This window comes from Thalassophryne amazonica, chromosome 9 (assembly GCF_902500255.1).
Source record: "Thalassophryne amazonica chromosome 9, fThaAma1.1, whole genome shotgun sequence".
Lineage (NCBI taxonomy): Eukaryota > Metazoa > Chordata > Actinopteri > Batrachoidiformes > Batrachoididae > Thalassophryne > Thalassophryne amazonica.
The window spans coordinates 1,918,219-1,936,496 of record NC_047111.1 but is presented as its reverse complement, the minus strand read 5'-3'; the positions used below and the strand labels follow the sequence as shown (position 1 = coordinate 1,936,496).

At 39.3% G+C, this 18,278-nt stretch overlaps 1 protein-coding gene across 2 annotated transcripts in view; it reads left to right on the top strand.

The window, feature by feature from the left end:
- Positions 1-490: 490 nt before the first annotated feature.
- The window catches only part of tbl2 (transducin beta like 2), an 81,529-nt gene continuing 63,741 nt past the window's right edge, over positions 491-18,278 (top strand). For both annotated transcript variants that reach the window (XM_034177484.1, XM_034177482.1), the window contains exon 1: positions 491-653. In XM_034177484.1, the coding sequence (XP_034033375.1) occupies positions 539-653 (115 nt within the window). In that variant the 5' untranslated portion in view covers positions 491-538. The remainder of the gene's footprint in view (positions 654-18,278) is intronic.

The following is an 18,278-nucleotide window of genomic DNA, read 5'->3' as shown; positions in this document are numbered from 1 at the left end:
ATTAATAAACTTCATTTACTCTGTCTGATGTCTACAGTTCGACCTCGGGTCCAGAGAAGGCGGCTGTGTTTCTGGATGTTGTTGATGTTTGACTTTCACTTTGCATGGTAGAGTTTTAACTTCCACTTGTAGATGTAGTGACGATGTGTATTAACTGACAATGGTTTTCTGAAGTGTTCCTGAGCCCACACAGTAAGATCCTTTAAAACAATGATGTCGGTTTTTAATGTTGTGCCGCCTGAGGGATCGAAGGTCACAGACATTCAATGTTGGGTTTCAGCCTTGCTGCTTACATGTAGAAAGTTTCTCTGAATCTTCTGATTATATTATGTATTGTAGATGATGGAATCCCTAAATTCCTTGAAACAAAACTACAGTACCCAACATCATAAATTTGTTTTTACATATTGTTAAAAAAAAAAAAAGTTTACAGTTTCTATCTCCCCACGGTAGGTGGCGTATGCACCTGGTAATTGGTATTGCATGCGATCAAAACGCAGAAGAAGAAGAAAAAAGTGGTGGACGTGGCAGCGTTGAGATGGACTGGGTTCTGGTCTGTTTGTCGGTGTTGGTCGGGGTTCTGGTGCTTTTATTGGTTGTCGCGGTCAGCAGACGGACGGACCAGATGATGGAGCAAATCCAGTCTTTGTCCGGTAAGACTAACTCACAGCGGTCTCATGTCTCTGTTAGCCGGCTAACGGTGAACCTGGATGTTGTGTTATCAACTAACTAGTGAACCTGGCTGCTGGTTTATCAACCTAACTAGTGAACCTGGATGTTGTGTTATCAACCTAACTAGTGAACCTGGCTGCTGGTTTATCAACTAACTAGTGAACCTGGCTGCTGGTTTATCAACCTAACTAGTGAACCTGGCTGCTGTGTTATCAACCTAACTAGTGAACCTGGCTGCTGGTTTATCAACCTAACTAGTGAACCTGGATGTTGTGTTATCAACTAACTAGTGAACCTGGCTGCTGGTTTATCAACTAACTAGTGAACCTGGCTGCTGGTTTATCAACCTAACTAGTGAACCTGGATGTTGTGTTATCAACCTAACTAGTGAACCTGGCTGCTGGTTTATCAACCTAACTAGTGAACCTGGCTGCTGTGTTATCAACCTAACTAGTGAACCTGGCTGCTGGTTTATCAACTAACTAGTGAACCTGGCTGCTGGTTTATCAACCTAACTAGTGAACCTGGATGTTGTGTTATCAACCTAACTAGTGAACCTGGCTGTTGGTTTATCAACCTAACTAGTGAACCTGGCTGCTGTGTTATCAACCTAACTAGTGAACCTGGATGTTGTGTTATCAACCTAACTAGTGAACCTGGCTGCTGGTTTATCAACCTAACTAGTGAACCTGGCTGCTGTGTTATCAACCTAACTAGTGAACCTGGCTGCTGGTTTATCAACTAACTAGTGAACCTGGCTGTTGGTTTATCAACCTAACTAGTGAACCTGGCTGCTGGTTTATCAACCTAACTAGTGAACCTGGCTGCTGTGTTATCAACCTAACTAGTGAACCTGGATGTTGTGTTATCAACTAACTAGTGAACCTGGCTGCTGGTTTATCAACTAACTAGTGAACCTGGATGTTGTGTTATCAACCTAACTAGTGAACCTGGCTGCTGGTTTATCAACCTAACTAGTGAACCTGGATGTTGTGTTATCAACTAACTAGTGAACCTGGCTGTTGTGTTATCAACCTAACTAGTGAACCTGGCTGCTGGTTTATCAACCTAACTAGTGAACCTGGCTGTTGGTTTATCAACCTAACTAGTGAACCTGGCTGCTGTGTTATCAACTAACTAGTGAACCTGGCTGTTGGTTTATCAACTAACTAGTGAACCTGGCTGTTGGTTTATCAACCTAACTAGTGAGCCTGGCTGCTGGTTTATCAACCTTACTAGTGAGTCTGGCTGTTGGGTTATCAGCCTAACTAGTGAGTCTGGCTGTTGGGTAGGGCTGCTCGATTATGGAAAAAATCAGTATCACAATTATTTAGGTAAATACTGAAATCACGATTATTCAAACGATTTTTTTTTTTTTTTTTAGTTACACAATGCATTTATTCAGCATTTCTCTCACTCTAAAAAAATTGTTAGACGTGTCACAGGACTGCTCATTTATAGAGCAGTTTTCTGAAGAAAAATCCTTGGAAATGTTTTTTTTGTTGTTAGTTTACCTCAGAATTTCTGATTACTGTTTAAAAAAGTTTAGAACACTTGTAATTAAATAGCTAAATAAATCAATAAATGGTTCTTTAAAAACCTTTCATCTGTAAATTAAAACCACCTGTTATTTCAGATTAGATAATTTCTTGTTTAACATAAGGAACCTTGGACATTTATTTTTAGACAAAATAACATGGAAACTTGTACATTTTTTTAAGTCTGGTAGATTATTTATATCTCATTTCAACCAGAAAAACAGACACTAAATAAATACAAATGTTTATTATAAATGCAACAGCAAATAATTTAACAATGACTGCAGTGTGATTGTAAAGTAGGATTTCTGTCACATAAACCTCATGATGATTTTTTTTTATAGTCAGTTCAACTTGTAATTTCATCAAAATATGTAATTGCCTTTAATGCTGTTATCAGGACAGAGTCATTTCTAAAATATGAATATGAGCACAATAAGTGGAGAGCTTCTACTTGTGCAAATGTCTTTGGACTTTGATTCATGGACATTTTTAATGATCTGTTCATTTATTGTTAAAATATAAAATTGAACACCTTTTAAAAAGTAATAAAATAGTTGCTGTTGAAAGAGCCTTTTATTTAGAAGCAGGTGATGTTCTGCTGGATTCTCTGGACCAGATGAAGGTCTCTTCTGCAGCTTTTAACTCTGGTGGTGTTGCTGAAGACACTTTTGTCCTATTTTGAAGAGCAGAGATGTTTTCTTTCGACTGGACTTCGTGGTGTTCAGCTCATCAATGGAAGTTTGGTTGTCTGCGCAGCAAATGTTCCTGATTGGGACAAATAAAAATATTTCTTTAAATATAAAGAAACACTAAACAGTTTGTATAAAAAAAACGGGGAAAAACGATGGAAAAAAACACCCGAAAAAATAAGTTATTTAAAGTTAAGCTTTTGTGGTCTCTCAAAAAAGCTGTAGCTTTATTTGGTAAAAATAAAAAAGACTGAACCATTTACAAATTAAAACGTTCACTCAGATCAACTGTGCTAAAAGGCTACGCTAATGTTAGCCGATCAATAAACCTTCACAGCAGTTCAGTAAACGTCACATTTTATTTTTATATTATTCTCACCTCGATAAAGCTACAGAACTAAACTCCGTTGGTCAAACTGGGGCGTCACATATATCCAAAAAGTGGTAGATTTCGGACTGAGTGGGTTTGCTCCATCACCCCGGCTGCCTGCCTCGGTCTGACCAGTGATGATGCCTGAAGACCGGCTTCTCTGTGCGGATTGGCTCGCTGTCGTGGTTCGATTGATATCCCACCAAGTCATCAGTCCTCCCTCGGTCGGCGTCACTCTGAAAAGTAGCTGAAAAAACGCTTCTCCCAGCAGACTGATGGAGAATCATTCTACTGCTGTTTTTTAAAGCTTTTTGTGGTTCAGGCAACACAAATTCAAGAAGGCTATCGCTGAACTTTTTTCAGATTGTGGAAACAGCCAGAGTGTGACGTAGCGGCAATCTCTGCCCCCTTGCCCCTTCTGAAGCGACGCGTCTGACGTCATGCGTCTTGGGATACGTTGACGGATTGGCCTGATGAAAGGCCTTTAAATCGTTTCACTCGATTATACGAGTTTGGAGATCGTTTGATACAAATATCGATATCGCAATCGAAATTCGGTTAATTGCACAGCCCTACTGTTGGGTTATCATCCTAACTAGTGAGCCTGGCTGTTGGGTTATCATCCTAACTAGTGAGCCTGGCTGTTGGGTTATCAACCTAACTAGTGAGCCTGGTGGGTTTTTTTCCACGCTCACCATGAGGCTGGCCCGTGAAAAACCTTGGGGCCACTGTGTGCCGGTCTGGTGTTCAAAGTTCACAGCTCTAGTTCCTGAGCTCACAGTGGCGGTTCCGGTGTCACGGTCTGAGATTACCACCAATCTGAATTTACCAGGTAAAATGAGACTAGCAGCCACAGTCTGAACTTACCACCAGTCTGATTTTACCATCTTGGTATATTGAGACTTGTGTGTTATTGACCCTGGTCCAAATTTGTGAAGCAAATATATTAAATATTTTTTTTAATTGGAACCACAAGTAAATCCTGTCACTTTCTATTGATGCTTATTGATTTAACCATTATAATTCTGGTTACTAGTTACCTAGCTAGTCTGAAATTTCCAGGCTGCAAGTCTGAATTTACCAGCTTAGACTATATATACCAGTCTGAACTTTCCAGGGCAACATAGTATGGGATTTCTGTATTTGAAATGAACCCATTAACACTGTAAAAATTAATGATGATTTGTATAACTCAGTATAATGTGTAACCAGTCTGATTTTACCAGGTTGGTCTGAATTTACCAGAACAACATACCGTATTTTCCGGACTATAAGTCGCACTTTTTTACATGTTTTGGCTGGGGGTGCGACCTATACTCTGGTGCGACTTATAAATGAAAAATATACCGGTAGGATCTCAAATAATTTACTGTAACAAAACAATTTTACGTGACAGAGACATCTATGTTTTAAAATAGGAAATGCAATGCATCATGGACACTGTAGTATGGCAGCCATACTATAAGTTACGCTGGTCGCAATAACCAATCAGAGAACAGAACGTTGGACGCGTATTCCTCACCTCACCCACAGCGTGTGAAGCTGACGAACACGGTGCTTGCTGTTATTCCGGCATGGCTAACAAAACAGCTTCAACCCTTGGATATCAGTGTGAGCAGAGTTGACGCTGAGAGCTGCATGGGAGCACTGAGCGACGGCGGAGGATTAGCGTCTGCACTTGGAAGGAGCTGGATCGACACCGCTGGGTGGTCATGAGCTGCGCAGGTAGGTGCTGCATGGTTCGGCTCGCAATGTGGTCCGCAAAATACAAACATATCCATAGGTAAAATGCAGCTCACGAGAGGGCGCTCAAGGCTTGTGTGACTGTTCCTGCGACTTCTGACTACCATAGAAAAATAAAAATTTCAACGTTACTGATAACTTAACAAGACAACGGAGAAGGCCCGAAAAAATGCCACCAAAAAGAAAATCATACTCTGCAGATTATAAGTTACGACTGGTGAAATATGCATCTGAAAACGGTAGCCGTCACAATATTATCATCTGAACTTTTCGTGTTAAGTTAACATACCTGTATGTCCATGGGACTTATAGTCCAGTGCAACTTATTTATGGTTTATTTTTCTTTATAATGGATAAAGTGGCTGGTGCGACTTGTACTCCGGTGCGACTTATAGTCCGGAAAATACGGTAGTATGAAATTTATTTTTGTGTTTGATCCCCAAATGGGTCCTTCAACTTCATAAATAAATGAAATTTGAATTGATTATCTCATTGATAAGTTAGCCAGATTGATTTTACCAGCTTGGTATGATTTTACCAGGCTGGTCTAAATTTACCAGGCAAGTCTGGATTTACCATAGCATTATAATAGGAGATTTATTGTTGTTTGATACCCAGATGGATCCTTCAACTTCATATATAAATGAATATTGAGTTGATTATCTCACTGATTAGTTTGGCAGCATGCAGGTCTGAATTTATCACACAATGTGATATTTTGCTTAAGATTTGATCTGCAAAAATCTATTCTGAATTAACCAGCCAGGCATGAAATCATTTTGGTTCCCTTAATGATAAGGAGAAACTTGATTTAAAGTTTATTATCCTTGATAGAAGAACAAAATCAGAGTGGGATACATTTTTTTATTATCTTTATTCACACATTTACTAATAGCAACAAGAAACAATAAAACTCACATGAACACCAAGATATATACACATTTCAAAATATTTAAGGCTGCAATTCATAAAAATTAATGTATGTTATATTTACATGAATTAGTAACACAATTAACAACACCAAGATATATACACATTTCAAAATATTTAAGGCTGCAATTCATAAAAAGAGTAATGTATGTTATATTTACATGAATTAGTAACACAATTAACACCAAGATATATACACATTTCAAAACATAAGGCTGCAATTCATAAAAAAGTAATGTATGTTATATTTGCATGAATTAGTAACACAATTAACAACACCAAGATATATACACATTTCAAAATATTTAAGGCTGCAATTCATAAAAAGAGTAATGTATGTTATATTTGCATGAATTAGTAACACAATTAACAACACCAAGATATATACACATTTCAAAATATTTAAGGCTGCAATTCATAAGAGTGTAATGTATGTTATATTTACATGAATTAGTAACACAATTAACACCAAGATATATACACATTTCAAAACATATAAGGCTGCAATTCATAAAAAAAAGTAATTTATTTTATATTTACATGAATTAGTAACACAATTAAAAACACCAAGATATATACACATTTCAAAATATTTAAGGCTGCAATTCATAAAAAAGTAATGTATGTTATATTTACATGAATTAGTAACACTTTAAAAACACCAAGATATATACACATTTCAAAATATTTAAGGCTGCAATTCATAAGAGTGTAATGTATGTTATATTTACATGAATTAGTAACACAATTAACACCAAGATATATACACATTTCAAAACATATAAGGCTGCAATTCATAAAAAAAAGTAATTTATTTTATATTTACATGAATTAGTAACACAATTAAAAACACCAAGATATATACACATTTCAAAATATTTAAGGCTGCAATTCATAAAAAAGTAATGTATGTTATATTTACATGAATTAGTAACACTTTAAAAACACCAAGATATATACACATTTCAAAATATTTAAGGCTGCAATTCATAAAAAATGTATGTTTACATTAATTAGTAACAATTAAAAAGGAATCGGCACAGGGAAAATGACTATATACAAATGACTTCATAAACACATATACTGAAATGATTTATCAATCAATCAATCAATTTTTTTATATAGCGCCAAATCACAACAAACAGTTGCCCCAAGGCGCTTTATATTGTAAGGCAAGGCCATACAATAATTATGTAAAACCCCAACGGTCAAAACGACCCCCTGTGAGCAAGCACTTGGCTACAGTGGGAAGGAAAAACTCCCTTTTAACAGGAAGAAACCTCCAGCAGAACCAGGCTCAGGGAGGGGCAGTCTTCTGCTGGGACTGGTTGGGGCTGAGGGAGAGAACCAGGAAAAAGACATGCTGTGGAGGGGAGCAGAGATCGATCACTAATGATTAAATGCAGAGTGGTGCATACAGAGCAAAAAGAGAAAGAAACAGTGCATCATGGGAACCCCCCAGCAGTTTACATCTATAGCAGCATAACTAAGGGATGGTTCAGGGTCACCTGATCCAGCCCTAACTATAAGCTTTAGCAAAAAGGAAAGTTTTAAGCCTAATCTTAAAAGTAGAGAGGGTGTCTGTCTCCCTGATCTGAATTGGGAGCTGGTTCCACAGGAGAGGAGCCTGAAAGCTGAAGGCTCTGCCTCCCATTCTACTCTTACAAACCCTAGGAACTACAAGTAAGCCTGCAGTCTGAGAGCGAAGCGCTCTATTGGGGTGATATGGTACTACGAGGTCCCTAAGATAAGATGGGACCTGATTATTCAAAACCTTATAAGTAAGAAGAAGAATTTTAAATTCTATTCTAGAATTAACCGGAAGCCAATGAAGAGAGGCCAATATGGGTGAGATATGCTCTCTCCTGCTAGTCCACGTCAGTACTCTAGCTGCAGCATTTTGAATTAACTGAAGGCTTTTCAGGGAACTTGTAGGACAACCTGATAATAATGAATTACAATAGTCCAGCCTAGAGGAAATAAATGCATGAATTAGTTTTTCAGCATCACTCTGAGACAAGACCTTTCTGATTTTAGAGATATTGCGTAAATGCAAAAAAGCAGTCCTACATATTTGTTTAATATGCACTTTGAATGACATCCTGATCAAAAATGACTCCAAGATTTCTCACAGTATTACTAGAGGTCAGGGTAATGCCATCCATTACCCTGACCCTAATATAAATAAATTTGTATATTTATGACTTTATATACAAATGACTTCAACTACACATATAATAATAAAATCAGATTCACCCTATTTACAACATACAAGGAGTCAGTACACATTATATAAATATCAAATTTACCAAAAAAAAATTACCAAAAACAAATTTACCAAAAAAAAAAAAAAAACATATTACGAAACAGGGAACATAAAAAATATCTAAAGTTTATCGACAAAATCATCCGCAAGAAGTTTGTGTCCGAGGGTGACAACCCTTGCAGAAGAATGGGGTGTTTTTCTGCATTATTAACATAGTAGCTTTCTTACCTGCTCTTTCGTGGAAGACATGATGCTGCTCTTCTCGGCCACCATTTTCTCTGTCGACCACTGGCAGCTCAACAGATGGATCATCAGTGCCGATCTGACAAAAAAAGCAGTTTGTTATTGAGAATGAGAAACATAAAAACAAGCATTATTGAATAACTATAAGCATAGTTATTGAGAATGAGAAACATACAAACAAGCATTATTGAATAACTGTAGGGCATAATCTTTCCAAAAAACATTATTTAGTCTTGGTCATTTAACTTGTCTGAAAAATGCTTTGACTAGCTGCCTTGTGATAATTTATCCATTGCTGATTTCTCAGTGCATCATAGGATATTTTATTACCTCCATAGGGGGGCGAGGGTGGTGACGAAACATCAAAAGAATGGGGTGTACTTGGTAGAGCCTTGCTTTTGGGTGCGAATTGAGTATGTGACTTATTCCAGGTACGCGTCCCAATCGGACTGGTGGTCATTCACCAGCTTGGCAAGTCGGGCCTTCGATGTTTGATTCGTCCGCTCGTCCAAGCCATTCGTCTGTGGGTGATACGCACTGGTTACAGATCGCTTGATGTTGAAGACTTTGCAGACCTCGTTGTTTATCTGGGATACGAACTCATGACCCTGGTCAGACAGTAATCTCTGTGGAGCACCCCATCTAAAATGACACAAATAAGCAAAAATCGCATTAATACAAAGAAAAATGAAATACACATCTATTAATTTGAAAATAATCCTGGACAAGCAAACATGTATGCATAATATTGATTACCTGTGAACAAATGTCTTGAGATAGTTATGCATAAACACAAGACTGCTAGAGTGACCAATTTCTAGTAGAGCTAAATATTTGCTGCTTTGACCATTACATTCTCAAACGAGTTTCCATGCACACACTATAATAATTACCTGCATACAAATGTCTTCAGACACGCAGCTACACCCTCAGCTGACTTTTTCTTCAGGGGGAAAAAGTTCACAAACTTGGTGTAATAATCTGTGAAGGTGAGCACATACTTGTACAATATGTCTGTAGTAGGCAGGGGACCTGAAATACAGAATAGAATAGAACTTTCTCATATATACACAACTTGTCAAATTCAAACTATGCAAAAACTATTTATAATATGAGAGGGTGTCACTGTTGGGTATTTTCTCCTCCAAACATTCTTAAAACCTTTAACAAGACAAACAGAGTCAAGAACCACCAGTGAGACAGAAAGTCAAATTTATCTCGCGAGGAGTGCAGTCAGGCTGTACACCAAAGCTACACTAAAGTCTGGCCTGCGCTCCTGCTCTTTTATTGGAGAAGCCCTAACCACATCATAAAACTTGTCCTAAGGGTGGGGGGGACAACGCAAGACAAGTTTCTTCCCGTGACATAAACACATACGTCAATAAGTGCAGCTGTAAGGAAAAACAGTTTCTTTCCTTTAATCTTATCGTCGAAGGTCAGCACATCCCGTTCGTTTGTTGCACTTATCATCTGTTCTGCATCTGCCTAGAGTGTCCTGTTCTTCACACTAAGCATCACATATCACAAGGCCATAAATTCACCACGGTCAAAATAACCTCCAGTTCTTTACTCCCAGTTCAGACTGACCCCAGCATGCTAAAACGAAGTTGAATAATATGTGCATTCTCAGGGTTATCTTAAGACTGGTGCAAAACAGCACAATAACGTTTTCATAAGAAAGAAGACAAAGGTACAAATGTTTAACAGTGATAAATATATATATATATATATATATATATATATATATATATATATATATATAAAATCTTTAACAGTCACATAGCTACAATTGACTGTCTTCCTGTAACACCCTTACAATGGGGAAAAACTAATTATATAAAAAACACTTATTTACACATATCACTTATTTACAGATTGTGAGTACATGTGCATAATATCAACTAAAATTTGTTTAGGGTGACATTTTTTGAACGACTCACTTATTGAAGGGATTGGTTTTTTTTTTCTAATACAAATGTGCATGATTTTTATGAAACACATGGGCAATTTATATCTAAGTTCAACTTTACAGTGATGCGAGTTACAACCATTTTTTTCATAAATTCACAGATTTTGACAGTTTCTATGCTGATCATAATTCTTCGTTGATTATCTATATCAAAAATATTTACCTATGAGATCCATTCCAACGAGTTCAAGTGCCTCACTGACTTTGATGGTTTGTAGCTCGGGGGCTTGGGTCTTGAGCTTCTCAAATCGCTGACACCGATCACATGAAGAAACCTTAAAAATATAAATAAAACATGCATAAGTATGTACAATAACCTCTCATACTTTGTCAAAGTCACATCAGCAATTTCCCCAAGTAAAATCAACCCAAATCAGAAGAATACTAATAAACATTGATATTTGCAATGACGTATCTAGTTGGTAGTTCCTTTTTTCCATGCACATCACTCTGACACCAATCATATGAGGAGTTATAAATTAGACATATTGAGCATAATAAATTCTCAAACTTGCACAAAGTGAAATTAGCAATTCTTAAATAAAATCTTTGAAATGTCTAGAACATAAAATATTCATTGTAATTTGAAATATATTACTCATAAACAAGCATTGATAATATATAATTTAAACTTAGTTTGTGGAATAAAAAATTAAATCATGAAAACTAAATGCTTACATATTCCTGGACGTCTTCTTTCGCCCCGTTCCACCAATAATACTGGGATATCTTGGCTAAAGTGTTGTTGACACCACTGTGGCCGCCCATTGGTGATGAATGATACCGCTGGAAGACTTGGATAACTTCGGCAACCTCAGTCAGCACTTTCTTCCTGCAGTCTCCTTTCGGGCCAATGTAGTACAGCTCTTTTTCTGCAAAGACATAATCATAAAATAGAGTGAGACAATCATAAATTAAAAGTGAAACTATTCTCAATACAAAATCTCTGAAATGTCTATAACATTAAACACTTATTATAAATTAAAATATATTACCCAGATTACATGAAATTCAATCTCATTCTACAATCTAAAGGAAAACAGGCTCATGGTGAAATTATGTCCTGGTGGAGTTAGGCAGTCCAGCTCGTATGTGGACAAAGTTGATCAGTGGCAAAGTTGGTGTAGGGGTGCCCATAAACAATATGTACTTGCTTAAGAGAATCTACAGGAATTATTCTTGAAAATATTGGCAAATTAATAACAGCTTAGTTGTTCAATTGTCGGTGGTAAATACTATCATACAGGTGGATTACAGTTCGTGTATTGTACCATTCCACAAAAAGATATGTACTTACTGTCTTCATCCCACACGTGCTTCTTGGACTGGTTCCTGATGTTGTGATGGTCCTTTTTGTCTGTATCACTGGAGTACTTCCCAGTCTGTAGGAAGACTATCAGTTGGGACATTTTTTTCCTGAATGTTGAAGATTGCTGGTTTCGCTCTTCTTTGGGGTGTGCGTTTTCCTGACATTCATTTTGAGGCTCAGAAACAAGTGATTCCTCCTCCATATTAAACAACTTGTCCACCTATAGATGAATATCACAAATATAGTTCCACTTCAAGTTTTCTGAATCAAACGTGTGTGGAAAATGCAGTTACTTCAAAATACGTCTGCTCGGTTGAAGATCGCCGCAAGAAATGGTAATTCTAGACCTCCCGGAAGTTGACCGCGAAAAAAATCGATTTGCGCATGCGCGTGGTAAAATGAGACCGGCGCAAACTCGGACCACAACATCGGACCAAACGTCGCCCTGGGCGGACGCCCCCCCTCCTCTGGTCCACAGTATCACCGGTGTTGTGTTGAGATGAGCTGCCCAGTCGAATTGATCCTCTTCAGCGCAAATCAACAGTTACATGTGTGGAGTTGAGCCCCCCGTCATCGAACGACTGTATTTGCCTTTAAAGACACATGCAAGTCTTTACTTTTTAAATCAAATAGACACTTATTACTGTATTTTACGACAATACTTATGTTAGTTTTCTTTGGTAGTGGAGCTCTACGTGTGACCATGTCCTGTCAAGATGAGCTCCACTTAAAAAGTAAAGACTTCCATGTACACATGCTGTCTTTAAAGCCGAATATTGTCGTTCAATGACGGGGAGCAGTTGGTGCAGTAAAGAGAAGTAGATAAACTTAACGGAGGGAGGTGTTAAAGTCCGGGGTAGAGAGATCCTCTCGACGGGACACAGGCTGCACTCCACTGCACAAAACATGCTGAAAACGGAGACTAGGACTGCAAGCAGTCATATACGGGCCCTCATGCCGCGCGACTGCCTACCTAGGCCAGCGCGTCCCCTTGTTACTAGATGTGGGCAGGTGCATACGGGGGCCAACCCTCATCAGATAGTTCAGGTTTCAAGCAAATCAATGCATGAAGGAGTTATGACAAGTTGATTGTTCATCCACTAGGGGGCACTCAGCACAAACAGAGGGGCCAGGTGTGTTCAGGGGCCAAGTGTCATCACACATGAAGTTTCAAGTCAGACAAAGCATGAAGGAGTTATCATGACTTGATGTTGCATGGTGAAGGTTCAAAATGGCGGCACCATAGCGGCCACACCCTTCAACATAGAGAAAAGCTTTCGATAACTTTTGATCAGGATCGTCTCTGGATGATTTGAAAGAAATTTGAAGTGCATTGGACAAAGGAGGAGTTCAAATACATCGTATGGAAATCACGCCAAATTTACACGAAAATTCAAAATGGCCGACTTCCTGTTTGGAGTAGACCAATGGTGCAAGAGACTTTTTTGTACGTCTATGCAGGTCACACATGTGTACCAATTTTCATCTCCCTACTCAAAAAAAAAAAAAAAAAACCTCTATGGGGAGGGGTTTTTGAAAGTTGCAAGTGGGCGCTATTGAGGCATTTTGCCTCAATGGCCGACTTACTGTTGATATTTCACCATGACAGTAAGAGACTTTTTTGTGTGTCCTAGCATGGTAAATATCAATCAATCAATCAATCAATCAATCAATTTTATTTATATAGCGCCAAATCACAACAAACAGTTGCCCCAAGGCGCTTTATATTGTAAGGCAAAAGCCATACAATAATTACGGAAAAACCCCAACGGTCAAAACGACCCTCTGTGAGCAAGCACTTGGCGAAAGTGGGAAGGAAAAACTCCCTTTTAACAGGAAGAAACCTCCAGCAGAACCAGGCTCAGGGAGGGGCAGTCTTCTGCTGGGACTGGTTGGGGCTGAGGGAGAGAACCAGGAAAAAGACATGCTGTGGAAGAGAGCAGAGATCAATCACTAATGATTAAATGCAGAGTGGTGCATACAGAGCAAAAAGAGAAAGAAACACTCAGTGCATCATGGGAACCCCCCAGCAGTCTAAGTCTATAGCAGCATAACTAAGGGATGGTTCAGGGTCACCTGATCCAGCCCTAACTATAAGCTTTAGCAAAAAGGAAAGTTTTAAGAGAGGGTGTCTGTCTCCCTGATCTGAATTGTGAGCTGGTTCCACAGGAGAGGAGCCTGAAAGCTGAAGGCTCTGCCTCCCATTCTACTCTTACAAACCCTAGGAACTACAAGTAAGCCTGCAGTCTGAGAGCGAAGCGCTCTATTGGGGTGATATGGTACTACGAGGTCCCTAAGATAAGATGGGACCTGATTATTCAAAACCTTATAAGTAAGAAGAATTTTAAATTCTATTCTAGAATTAACAGGAAGCCAGTAAAGAGAGGCCAATATGGGTGAGATATGCTCTCTCCTTCTAGTCCCCGTCAGTACTCTAGCTGCAGCATTTTGAATTAACTGAAGGCTTTTCAGGCAACTTTTAGGACAACCTGATAATAATGAATTACAATAGTCCAGCCTAGAGGAAATAAATGCATGAATTAGTTTTTCAGCATCACTCTGAGACAAGACCTTTCTAATTTTAGAGATATTGCGCAAATGCAAAAAAGCAGTCCTACATATTTGTTTAATATGCGCTTTGAATGACATATCCTGATCAAAAATGACTCCAAGATTTCTCACAGTATTACTAGAGGTCAGGGTAATGCCATCCAGAGTAAGGATCTGGTTAGACACCATGTTTCTAAGATTTGTGGGGCCAAGTACAATAACTTAGGAAATTAGAGGTCATCCATGTCTTTATGTCTGTAAGACAATCCTGCAGTTTAGCTAATTGGTGTGTGTCCTCTGGCTTCATGGATAGATAAAGCTGGGTATCATCTGCGTAACAATGAAAATTTAAGCAATGCTTTCTAATAATACTGCCTAAGGGAAGCATGTATAAAGTGAATAAAATTGGTCCTAGCACAGAACCTTGTGGAACTCCATAATTAACCTTAGTCTGTGAAGAAGATTCCCCATTTACATGAACAAATTGTAATCTATTAGATAAATATGATTCAAACCACCGCAGCGCAGTGCCTTTAATACCTATGGCATGCTCTAATCCAGTGTTTTTCAACCTTTTTTGAGTCACGGCACCCTTCTTATATTTACAAAATCCTGCGGCACACCACCAACTAAAATAATATTATAATGCTATTACCTCTGGTTTTGCACAAAACCCAATTATCGCAATAGAAAATCGATACAGAAAACATCGCATTTCGAAAATCCTCAAGCATTTTGCGCTCTGATCTCAAGTAGTGCTGTCACGATTAGAAATTTCTGGAGACGATTAATTGTCAGACAAATAATTGCGATTGACGAATATATTGTCTATTTTTTTTTCTTTTTTTCCCCTTCTTTATATTCTACTATTGTAGTATAATTACACAACTCTGGAAGAACGTTTGGCTTCTGTGAGTGGAGAAACTGGGAATGGTGCAACATTTTTATTTTTATCTTCATTTTACATACAGTCCCAACTTTTTCTGATTTGTGGTTGTTTCTGTTGCATTTCTGAAATTGTTTCTCCTCATCAGTCACGTTTTGTGCTTAAACACTACATTAAGCTCAAGACTGAACAAATAAATACCTTTGGAAAATAACAGCTGTTAAAGTTCAGAGTTCTCACCTGCTTTTTGTGATCTCTGCGTCTGAACATTTTTTTTTTTTTGTGTATCTCAGTTCATTCATATATTCTCATTTTTTAAATATGTTTTTAAAGATATTTGACCGTTTATTTCATCTCATGATCTCATAAATTCAGCATACGACACGCACATGGTGTGAACAGGATGGTAACGGCAGAATCACACCTTTAGAGAAAGTTCAGAGAGAAGTAAAAGCTTCACGCTTTCGTTTTGTTAACATGTTCACTCCATTTAAAATCCTCTCTCTGCTCTGCGCTCGCTGCGCACTGAACGTGTCGCGCCTGCATTCAGGAATCTCCCTCACCCACCCCCTCCCTCGCAGTCTGCAGCCTGTTAACTCCGCGCGCGTGCACACACAGGCACAGACACACACACCGACAGCTCTGCATTTTAGACGGCTTTTGAAGGAGACGGTACTGTTTTAATCAGCCGTCAGCCTCCTTGTTATTGTCCCGCCTTAAGACGAGAGCGAGGCTGCAGCACAATGACGTCAGATTCTGAGTCGTTTTATGCTTTGTGGATAAAATAAATCATTCACGGTAATCGCGAATATGAAAAATAATCGCGAATATGAAAAATACCCACGGCACCCCTGACAATCGATCACGGCACCCTAGGGTGCCGCGGCACCCTAGGGTGCCGCGGCACCCCGGTTGAGAATCACTGCTCTAATCTCTGTAATAAAATTTTATGGTCAACAGTATCAAAAGCAGAACTGAGGTCTAATGTTTAATAGACCACATTTAACTGTTTTAGTCTGTGGTGGAGTTGAAGGTGCTATATTATTTTTTTTCTTTTTGAATTTTTATGCTTAAATAGATTTTTGCTGGTTATTGGTGGTCTGGGAGCAGGCACCGTCTCTACGGGGATGGGGTAATGAGCGATGGCAGGGGGAGAGAAGCTGCAGAGAGGTGTGTAAGACTACAACTCTGCTTCCTGGTCCCAACCCTGGATAGTCACGGTTTGGAGGATTTAAGAAAATTGGCCAGATTTCTAGAAATGAGAGCTGCTCCATCCAAAGTGGGATGGATGCCGTCTCTCCTAACAAGACCAGGTTTTCCCCAGAAGCTTTGCCAATTATCTATGAAGCCCATCTCATTTTTTGGACACCACTCAGACAGCCAGCAATTCAAGGAGAACATGCGGCTAAACATGTCACTCCCGGTACGATTGGGGAGGGGCCCAGAGAAAACTACAGAGTCCGACATTGTTTTTGCAAAGTTACACACCGATTCAATGTTAATTTTAGTGACCGATTGGTGTAACCGGGTGTCATTACTGCCGACGTGAATTACAATCTTACCAAATTTACGCTTAGCCTTAGCCAGCAGTTTCAAATTTCCTTCAATGTCGCCTGCTCTGGCCCCCGGAAGACAATTGACTAGGGTTGCTGGTGTCGCTAACTTCACATTTCTCAAAACAGAGTCGCCAATAACCAGAGTTTGTTCCTCTGCGGGTGTGTCGCCGATTGGGGAAAAACGGTTAGAAATGTGAACGGGTTGGTGGTGTACACGGGGCTTCTGTTTAGGACTACGCTTCCTCCTCACAGTCACCCAGTCGGCCTGCTTTCCCGGCTGCTCGGGATCTGCCGGAGGGGAACTAACGGCAGCTAAGCTACCTTGGTCCTCACCGACTACAGGGGCCTGGCTAGCTGTAGAATTTTCCACGGTGCGGAGCCGAGTCTCCAATTCGCCCAGCCTGGCCTCCAAAGCTACAAATAAGCTACACTTATTACAAGTACCATTACTGCTTAAGGAGGCCGAGGAATAACTAAACATTTCACACCCAGAGCAGAAAAGTGCAGGAGAGACAGGAGAAGCCGCCATGCTAAACTGGCTAAGAGCTAGTAGCTGTGCTAAGCTAGCGGATTCCTAAAAACACACAAAGTGAATAATGTGTAAATAATTTAGAGGTGATTCAGCAGAGGGAGTGCTTTAGTTAAGGCATGTGAAGATTACACTGTGAAATAAATCGTTATCTAGATCAATCTAACTGCGCAGATTAAACAGCTAACAGATACAGCAAAACACCGCTGTGAACCGGAACAGGAAGTGATACAATACCGCAGTGAGAGCCAACCACCAGTCAAAGAACCAACGAGCCAGCAGATTGAAGCATTGCCTCATTGGGTCATACTTCAAAGTGGAGTTGCGCTGCAGAAACGGCTGATTACAGGCCGGCTGCAGGGTCTGTAATCAGCGTAGAGAAATTATCATTTTCCTGACAAACACCCTCAAAAACAACAGCCACTCTGAAGGACCAATAAGAGAATTGTTAAGCAAAAAGCTTATTGATGTCGGTGGATCGAATAATTTCTTAACGATACTCGAAAAGAACCGGTTCTTTATACCTAACCTTAGTCAGGATTCATTCACATTTTTCAACAGTTTGAAAATTCTGAGGTGCCAACTACAGGAACGAAGCTGGACTACGGTTAAACAATGTCTCAGAAAGTCCAGATTTCGTGTTTCATTTTGGCTTGGGATCCTTCGTTAGTGCCATGTGACCGAGTAGCACAGAGGGATCAGTCTGTGTGTATGTGAGAATGGGGCACAGGTCTGGCCGCAGAGACGTGTCTGTGTATGGAGGGGCGTGTGTGACCAGTCACAGAGCATGAAGACAGCCATTTACCCAATCAGGATTTTTCTTCAGCACCAGCACTGATATTGACAAGTTTTACTTGTACCATGCTCGTACTTTATTGAATAGCTTGGGACTCCGATGAGGGCAGTCGCATCTCCTCCATTCCCTTATCTGTGCTCTCTGCTTTAACCTTCAAGTCCCAACTTCACCAGACTGTGAATTCCTCAAATTATATTGGATTCTGGATCTATTGGACAACTATTGGATT